The sequence below is a fragment of the Chiloscyllium plagiosum genome, chromosome 37, assembly GCF_004010195.1.
Source record: "Chiloscyllium plagiosum isolate BGI_BamShark_2017 chromosome 37, ASM401019v2, whole genome shotgun sequence".
NCBI classification, from domain to species: domain Eukaryota; kingdom Metazoa; phylum Chordata; class Chondrichthyes; order Orectolobiformes; family Hemiscylliidae; genus Chiloscyllium; species Chiloscyllium plagiosum.
In genome coordinates, this window is record NC_057746.1 from 30803107 (window position 1) to 30813042 (window position 9936).

The 9936-nt window shown below is 42.0% G+C and overlaps 1 protein-coding gene across 2 annotated transcripts in view; it reads left to right on the forward strand.

Annotated features, from left to right (window-relative positions):
- LOC122541448 (zinc-binding protein A33-like) overlaps nucleotides 1-9936 on the forward strand; it is a 72816-nt gene that overhangs the window by 30244 nt on the left and 32636 nt on the right. The window contains exons 2-6 of one of the 2 annotated variants that reach the window (XM_043678227.1): nucleotides 495-590; nucleotides 677-910; nucleotides 1500-1522; nucleotides 1612-1649; nucleotides 2256-2333. The exons of the other annotated variant lie outside the window; for it this stretch is intronic. Coding sequence (XP_043534162.1) covers nucleotides 495-590; nucleotides 677-910; nucleotides 1500-1522; nucleotides 1612-1649; nucleotides 2256-2333 — 469 coding nt within the window. The remainder of the gene's footprint in view (nucleotides 1-494; nucleotides 591-676; nucleotides 911-1499; nucleotides 1523-1611; nucleotides 1650-2255; nucleotides 2334-9936) is intronic. 2 annotated transcript variants of the gene reach the window in all.

Genomic DNA, 9936 nt, shown 5'->3' on the forward strand with positions numbered 1-9936 from the left:
CCAGACAGCAGGGAGAGAGTTTGACCGAGGAGGTAATCTGTCCCATTTGTCTGGATTTCTTCACCGATCCGGTTTCGCTGGATTGTGGACACAACTTCTGCCGCTCCTGTATCACCCAGAGCTGGGAAAAGCAGGAGATAAACTCCTGCCCGGAATGTAGACAGGAGTTTCCGGACAGATCCCTCAGAGGAAACCGGGCCTTAGCGAATCTGGCCGAGAAAGCTCGAACATTAAATCTGAATCCACAAGAGAAGGAAAGTAAACATCACTGTGAGGAACATCAGGAAGGACTGAAGCTGTTTTGTAAAACTGACAAGAAATTGGTCTGTGTGATTTGTAGAGGTTCCCGGGAACACAAATCTCACAACTTCATCCAGATCACAGAAGCTGTTGGAATCGACAAGGTAAAAGGAAACACATTCCATCCCCTGATTATTTCATCACATTTTCATGATCTAATACTTTTATTTTCTCATTTTCTCTCCCAATCCCAGGATCCGGTGAAATCTTCCTTGGAATCTCTCACAGGGAAGAAAGCGGCGGCTCTCGAAATGGAGCAGCAGCAAAAACAGAAGATTTCAAAAATTCGGGTAAAGTCCCATGGAGATCAGCTTCAAAATTTGATTTGTTCATTTTTTTTTGCAGAAACATATTGTGTTTATATTTCCCCTGACAGGAGGAATCCAGCAGCCTGCAGACCCACATCAAATCCGAGTTCACTAAAATGCACCAGATGCTGACTGAGAAAGAGCAGAGTTTACTCCGAGATCTCAGGGAACAAGCGGAAAACATTCTCAAACCAATGAAGCGAAATCTCCGTAAAATTCAAGATAATTTAAATTCTCTTCAGGGGAAACTCTCAACATTGGAGAAACAGTTGGAACGAAAAGACAGAGTGGAATTTCTGAAGGTGAGGGATTATATTTCAGATTAGTTCAGTGAACGTGACTGTGAACAGTCCCAACATGATGCAGTCACCCATCCTCCTTCATTCCCCCTGTCACTATCTCCCTCTGCTCCTTTCTCCCTCATGGTTTTCCCCACTTTCCTGTTTATACATTTGTGTCAATCGCACTGTGTGACAGTGGATTCCATACTTCCATCACTTTCTTGATAACAATATTTCTCCTGAAATCCCCATTGGGTTTATTTGTAATTAGATTATGTTCATATATTCCAGTTTTCAGGTTCTTCAGAAATGGAAACATGTTGACTAAATCTATAGATTCAATCCTTTTCATAATTGCCAGCTTTCAAGTCAGATATTTACTTCAGAAAAATACATTAATGTTTCCTTCAATCCTTCACAGTTGTTTGAATTTTTTTGACCTTCTCCTGCTCTTCAATATCCTTTGTGTTACATCCTCTTTCTATTCCATGTCTGCAATAATCAGACTTGACAATGCTCAGCAGGTTGTAACAATGTGAGTGCAATTGCTGCTTTTTAGATATGGACAGTCAGTCTCTGTCAACTCAGATTGGTGTTCTGTTTGTTTCAGGAGGAAGTATCTCGGGAGAGGAGGTAGGACATGTACTTTACTGACACTCAGTAAAATTACTCAGGGAAGTGTTTGTGATGAACTTACAACAATTATTTTGTTTTGTTTGCAGGATTAGTGATAATAGTAATGAGCTCTCACTAACAGATGGTGTCCTGTCTCCTGAAAATTTCAACATTGTTTTACCATTTCCTGTGTGGAACGAAATGCTGGAAACTATTAAACCTGGTAAAGCTCAGATAAGTTGCTTTGTTTTGATTCCTATTTTAAAATTTGGATTGTTATGTGTATAAATATTAATGACAGTATAATTAATGCTCAGTTATAAAGAAAGCTGGATAATAATGGCTTTCACTGTCAATGCCATCGACACAGTATTTGGCTTGGAGCTCTCCCAAAACTGAAGTCAACAGGAATTGGGAAAAACTCTCCACTGGTTGGAGTGAAACTGAGCACAAGGGAAGATGGCTGTGATTGTTCAAGGTCAATCATTTCAGCTCAAGGACATTTCCGTAGGAATTCTCAGGGTAGTGTTTTTGCCAGAAATCTTCAGCTGCTTTCCCCCTATATTGGGGAGGGAGAGGAGGCGGAGATATTCTCTAACAATAGGACAATATTCTGCCCCATTTGAGAAAGAAACTGACACCACAGTGAACCTGCACAGTTACTGCCATTGTTATTTGAATTCATTTATCGCTGGACATCGGAGTGAATATGGGAAAATTAACAATAGTAATGAGCTCTCACTAACAGATGGTGCCCTGTCTCCTGAAAAATTCAACATTGTTTTACCATTTCCTGTGTGGAACGAAATGCTGGAAACTATTAAACCTGGTAAAGCTCAGATAAGTTGCTTTGTTTTGATTCCTATTTTAAAATTTGGATTGTTATGTGTATAAATATTAATGATAGTATAATTAATGCTCAGTTATAAAGAAAGCTGGATAATAATGGCTTTCACCGTCATTGACATTGACACAGTATGGGGTTTGGAGCTCTCCCAAAACTGAAGTCAACAGGAATTGGGAAAAACTCTCCACTGGTTGGAGTGAAACTGAGCACAAGGGAAGATGGCTGTGAGTGTTCAAGGTCAATCATCTCAACTCAAGGACATTTCTGTAGGAATTCTCAGGGGAGAGTTTTTGCCTAGAAATCTTCAGCTGCTTCCTGAATACATTTTCCCCCATCCTGGGGAGGGGGATGGGTGGAGATATTCTCTTATAATAGGACAATATTCTGCCCCACTTGAGAAAGAAACTGACACCACAGTAGACCTGCACAGTTACTGCCTTTGCTGTTTGAATTCATGTATCGCTGGACATCAAAGTGCGTCTGGGAAAATTAAGTTAAAAATCACACAACATCAGGTTGTAGCCCAACAGGTTTATTTGGAAGCACACTAGTTTTCGGAGCAACGCTCCTTCATCAGGTGGTTGTGGAGGACACAATTGTAAGGCACAGAATTTATCGCAGAAGTTTACAGTGTGATGTAACTGAAATTATACATTGAAAAATACCTTGATTGTCTGTTGAGTCTTTCATTTGATCAAATACCATGATAGTTTCACTTCTTTCATGTGTAAATCACAAAACCTTTTCTTAAAAGTTGCATTCTCAGGTTAACTGTTATAATTGGTGTTAGCTGGACAATATGTTGAAGGTGTTAGCCCCCTGTATTCTCTGTCTGATATTTAGATTGATTCTAATCTAAAAAGTGAGATAATAGAGCTTTACATGAATTCATGCAGCTTTTGAGCAAAGTACAATGTAACTCTGCAAGTACAAATTCACTCCACAAAATATATGTATATGTGTGCATGTGTGTGCATGTGGGTCTCCTGTGTGTCTGTCTGGGTTTGGGGATTGTGAGTATGAGAGAGAGAGTGTATATATGTGCACTAGCCCATAGCACTGTGTGTGTGTGTAGCACTGTGTGTGTGTGTGTGTGTGTGTGTGTGTGTGTGTCTGATAGGGAGGGCCTCAACCGGGATCTTAGGTTCATGTCACACTACAGGTAACTACCATTGCACTATACACACACACAGACATTCCTACACACACACACAGGCACTCCTATACACACACATACACACGGACACACATATACATAGACACTCACACACACCCTGACAGACACACATACTCCCTCACTCACACATGCATCCTCTTAGAGACTTAGACCACTCGACACTCACGCACACCTGTACACAGACATTCACAACCCCCCACCCCAGACACACACATGCACCCCCTCACAGACTTAAGACACGCTACACTCACATACGCACACATATACCCTCTCTCACACTCACGACCCTCCAACCCAGACGCATATACTCACACACAAACAGGGTGCTGCAAGCTAGTGTGGGCAGGAATAGGAGGATCGAGCAGATGAATGCATGGTTGAGGAGCTGGTGTATGGGAGAAGGATTCACATTTTTGGATCATTGGAAACTCTTTTGGGGTGGAAGTGACCTGTACTAGACGGACAGATTGCACCTGAATTGGAAGGGGACTATACTAGCAGGGAGATTTGCTAGAGTTGTTCGGGAGGATTTGAACTATTAAGGTGGGGACAAATGCTACAGGAAGGATAGAAAGGGAGGCAAGCGAGGAGGGGGAGTGGCATTTTTGATAAGGGATCGCATTACAGCTGTACTGAGGGAGGATATTCCTGGAAGTATGTTCAGGGAAGTTATTTGGGTTGAACTGAGAAATAAGAAAGGGATGATCACCTTATTCGGATTGTATTATAGACCGTCTAATAGTCAGAGGGAAATTGAGAAACAAATTTGTAAGGAGATCTCAGCTATCTGTAAGAGTAATAGGGTGGTTATGGTAAGGGATTTTAACTTTCCAAACATAGACTGGGATTGCCATAGTGTTAAAGGTTTAGATGGAGAGGAATTTGTTAAGTGTGTACAAGAAAATTTTCTGATTTAGTGTGTGGATGTAGCTACTAGAGAAGGTGCAAAACTTAACCTACTCTTGGGAAATAAGACAGGGCAGGTATTTATTGGTCAGGGTATTGTGTACAGGAGTTGGGAGGTCATGCTGCAGCTGTACAGGACATTGGTTAGACCATGGTTGAAGTATTGCGTGTAATTCTGGTCTCCTTCCTATTGGAAAGATGTTGTGAAATTTGAAAGGGTTCAGAAAAGATTTACAAAGATGTTGCCAGGGTTGGAGGATTTGAGCTATAGGGACAGGCTGAATAGGCTGGGGCTGTTTTCCCTGGAGTGTCGGAGGCTGAGGGCTGACCTGACAGAGGTATACAAAATTATGAGGGGCATGAATAGGATAAATAGATGAGTCTTTTCCCTGGGGTGGGGGAGTCCAGAACTAGAGGGCATAGGTTTAGGGTGAGAGGGGAAAAATACAAAAGAGACCTAAGGGGCAACCTTTTCACACAGAGGGTGGTACATGTATGGAATGAGCTGCCAGAGGAAGTGGTGGAGGCTAGTACAATTGCAACATTTAAAAGGCATTTGGATGGGTACATGAATAGGAAAGGTTTAGAAGGATGTGGCCCAAGAGCTAGCAGGTGGGACTAGATTGGGTTGAGATACCTGTTCAGTTTGGGCTGGTGGGACCGAAGGGTCTGTTTCCATGCTGTACATCTCTATGACTCTGTAACTCCTCAGATACTGAAACATACTGAAACTGACAGATCCCAAACATCACCCCGACAGGAGCTCTCTGTCTCCTGAAACTGAAGGAAGTGGTGGGGGCATTCATCAGAGTCCAATTAACTTCCAGATTCTCTGAAAGACCCCTTGAGTCTCAGTTCTTTCAATTATTTTATTCAAGAAAATGCAGAAGAGAATGCCCTTTGATCAGGACAAAACACCATTCCTCTGATTTTATCACAAAGACTATATACTTTATTCTTATTGTAATTGATGAGATAGATTACATTATCAACTGGTCCACATTGACAACTGTCTAATTGAGACCCTGCATGCAGTAATCACAGAGTCATACTGTTATTTATACAGCATGGAAAAAGACCCTTCAGTCCAACTCGTCCATGCTGACCAGATGCCCGAAACTGATCTCCCATTTGCCAGCATTTAGCCTATATCTCTCTAAACCTTTCCCATTCATATACCCATCTAGATATCTTTTATTATATTTTAAAAATATTTTATTGAAAAACATTTTCTTTACAAAATGATAAAATTACAAAAATATGAAAATATAACATTAAAACAACAACAGTAAACAATAAACCAGCTACTACACTGCTCTACAAAGAACTCACAATTACACTCATTACACATCAATAAATAAATAAGTAAATAACTATCTCTGCTCAGCGTATCAAGATCACAGCTCTCAACCTTCGAGAGCAACAGTTATTAAAACCACGTTTGTTCAAAATGTTTCCTCTCAGGACATTACGCTTATTAAACCAAACCATCATGTCTCGACAAAAGCCCCAAATTAAAGCGGCGGACAGATCTGCTTCTAAATAATTCAAGAAGGACTGCCATGTCTTATAAAAAAATGTCCATTTTCTATTGCACCATGTTTGTAAGAAAGTCCAAGGGAATGTGTTCCACAATTAACTTATGCCACCCCAACAGACCCGGGGGGTTCTCAGATACCAAGCACATCAGAATGTTCTTCCTTGCACAAAAGTGAGGATGATAAAAACCTTTCACCCATGCACTTCTGAGGGAGATAAATTTGGCAAACGCAGAAGAAGAGAAACCGGGTCCGCCTCGACTTCGGTCCCCAAGACCCTCTCTATTACTCCTGCCGCAGCACTCCAGTACGGACGGAGCCTGTGGGAGGACCACAGACAATGAGTGAAGGTACCCGTATTTATTTTACACTTGGGGCACATTGCTGTTTAAATTTCGCAGATGATCGGGGGCCAGATGAAACCTATGAAGAAACTTTAACTGCATGGCATGGGTTCTATTACATATCAAAATCCTCCTTGAATTCTCACAAATATCCTCCCACGTTTCCGGAGTGACCTCCACTCCTAACTCTCTCTCCCAGACCTCCCATAATTGCTTGATGTCACCCGAGGAACATCGCCCCAACAAATGATAGAGGTATTCACTGAAAGAGTGCTCTTAGCCTGGAGCACCTTCTTTTCTGTATCAGATCTAAAACTCTCAGCCAGAAGCGTAGTCGCTTTTCGGATAAAATCTCTGATCTGAAAAAAAACGGAAGAGATCCCTGCTCAATAATCCATTCTTCCGAGTTATTTAATTAAATAACATTAATGTGGCATCTTCAAACACATCACCCAAACAAGAAACTCCCCTATCCGCCCAGAATGTAAACCCAGGCCATTATCCTTGGGATACCAACTCTGGCAATTTGGAAAGATGTCTTAGACATATTGCCCTCTATCTGTCTCATTGCCCTCCATCTGTCTCATTGCCCTCCATCTGTCTCATTACCCTCCATCTGTCTCATTGCCCTCTATCTGTCTCATTGCCCTCCATGCTTTGACAGTATTAATAATATTTGGATTGTGACAACGTTCTGTAATTGTCCTCATTTTGTCCAGAAACAACAGGTTAATAAGAGGACACTTTGCCTGAAAGGCCTCAATGTCCAACAATATCGATGCCAAATCCCCACAGGCCCAATCACTCACAAAAGGTAGTAGGGAGCTCAACTGATATTTTCTGACGTCCGTGAGATCCACTCCTTCCAACTCCTGGGACATTTGCAATTTTGTAAGATTGATAAGAGACCACTTATGGTGCCAAATAAAGGAACTAAACCAACCATTCAATTTCCAAAACATTTGTCTGGGAAAAAGCAAGAGAAACATCCTCAGGGGGGTATAATAAGTGGGGAAGATCTTAATAACACCAAATCAACTTAGCCATGATATTGGAAGGGCCCCCCAGCTTTGAATGTTCTGTTTAATTTTGCCAAGGAAATGAACAAAATTAGCCTTGAATAACTGATCAAAACTAGGGGTACCAGAGATGCCCAAATAAAGAAAGCCTCTGTGTGCCCACCTTCAATGTCCGGTGTTCCCCTAAGACTGCCCCATAGGCATTGCCTTGATTTTGGAAAATTGATCTTGTAACCTAAGGAAAAGCCAAATGATTAATACGTTGTATCAGATCCAGCACCAAAACTGCCGGTTTCAGAAACCTTATAAATGTTATAATTATACCCACCTCCACTGTTTTCTCTGGCAGCTCATTCCATGCACACACCATCTTCTGCGCAAAAGCTTTCTCCTCTTACCTTATGTCTTCTAATGTCCTCTGACATATTAGGAATGTTTGAGGACTCTGGGTCTATACTCGATGGAGTTTAGAAAGATGAGGGGGGATCTTACTGAAACATACAGAATACTGAATGGCCTCGACAGAGCTGATGTTGGGAAGATGTTTCCATTGGTAGGTGAGACTAGGACCCGAGGGCACAGTCTTAGAGTAAAGGGATGACCTTTTAGAATGGAGTTAAGGAGAAACGTCTTCAACCAGAGAGTGGGGAATCTATGGAATTCACTGCCATATAAGGCTGTGGAGGCCCGGCCACTGAGTATATTTAATACTGAGATAGGCAGGTTCCTGAGTATCAAGGGAATCAAGGGTTACAGGGAGAAAGTGAGAAAATGGGATTGAGAAACTTATCAGCCATGATTGAATGGTGAAGCAGACTTGATGGACTGAATGGCCTAATTTTGCTCTTATGTCTTATGGTGTTCTAGTCTTACAGTTTTGGGCTGAAAATGTGTTGCTGGAAAAGCACAGCAGGTCAGGCAGCATCCAAGGAGCAGGAGAGTCGACGTTTTGGGCATGAGCCCTTCTTCATGAATCCTTCAGGGCGCTTTTCCAGCAACACATTTTTAGCTCTGATCTCCAGCATCTGCAGTCCTCATTTTCTCTTACAGTTTTGGACAAAGCAATCAAAAGGAGCAAAGCTATCTGTTACCCTCTCTAACCAGGACAGAAGAGATTGAAAGGATACTGGAGTGGGAGGAGGATCCACTTATTAGTGTTTAATGTTGGGACCAAGAACAAAGAGGAGACAAGAGACTTCATTTGGAGAATATCAAAAATTAGGAACAAAATTAAAGAATACGACCTTAAGGGTTATATTCTGGGCATGACTACCTGAGTCACATACAAACTGACAAAGAGGTAAGAAAGTTAGTGAAGTAAATGTGTATCTAAAGGATTGGGGCAGGAATGAAGGGTTTAAGTTCGTGAGGCACTGGCATCAATATTGTAACAGGAATGAACTGCACCATTGGGACTGTTTCCACCTGAACCAAGGTGGGATCTGGATCCCTGCAGGTGAAATAGGTGGTCACAGGACTTTAGAAGAAGGAAGGGCCCAGGAGCAGTTATTAAAGTGTCCAGAAAATGCAATAGGACACAGATTATGGAAAGAATCAGGAACCTAACTTCTGCCACACGAGATAAGGGAACCAGAACGAGAAAGTGGTACGGTCACTAAGGGTGGAGGAGACAAAACACAGGAAGTGAACTTGGACCACAGATTAAAATCGGCTGGTGGAATGTTGTGGACATTACAGAAATGTGGCTGCAATTGGGTCAGAGCTGGGAATGAAATATCTGTCCAATCAAAAGGACAGACTGATTGGCAGAGGGGCTGGGGTTTTGGAATTAGAAATGCAATTAAATTTATAAGAAGAGATGTAAAGACGGGTAACGTAGAATCTGTGTGGAAAAAAACACCCCAATGGAAGTTACGTACAGGTCCCCTAGGAGTAGTCAGGCTGTCGGGGAGAAAATAAACCAGGAGATTGAAAAGGCATGTAAGAAAGGCTCTCTTCTAATAATCATTGGGATCTTCAATATTTGGGTGAACTGGGAAATCAAGTTGGTAGTGGATCCCAAGAAACAGAATTTGTTGAATGTCTAAGACATGGTTTTTTGGAGCAGCTTGTGGTACAGCCCGCTCAGGAAGAGGCAATTCTGGATTTGGTGATGTGCGATGAGCCAGATTGGATTAGGGAGGTTAAGGTGAAGGAACCCCTTGGGGGGGGGGGGAGTCATTGCAAAATGATTGAATTCACCCTGCGGTTTGCGAGGAAATCACATGTAACTCTATTAGAATTGAATAAAGATAACTGTAAAGACATGAGGGAGGAGCTGGCCAGAGATGATCGGAAGGTGGACCTCGCAGGGAAGATGGTGAAGCAGCAATGGCAGGAACTTCTGGGTGTAACTGGGAGGCACAACAGAAATTCATCCCAAGGAAAAAGAAACATGCAAAGGCAAGGATGAGGCAACCATGGCTGAGGAGGCAAGTGAGGGACAGGATAAAAGCCGACAATGTGGTAACGCTTAGAGGGATGCCAGAGAAGGGGAAGCCTTTAAAAACCTACAGAGGATGACTGAAAAAACAACAAGGGAGAAGAAGTTGAAATATGAGTGTAAACTAACTCATCATATTGAAGAAGATTGCAAGAGTT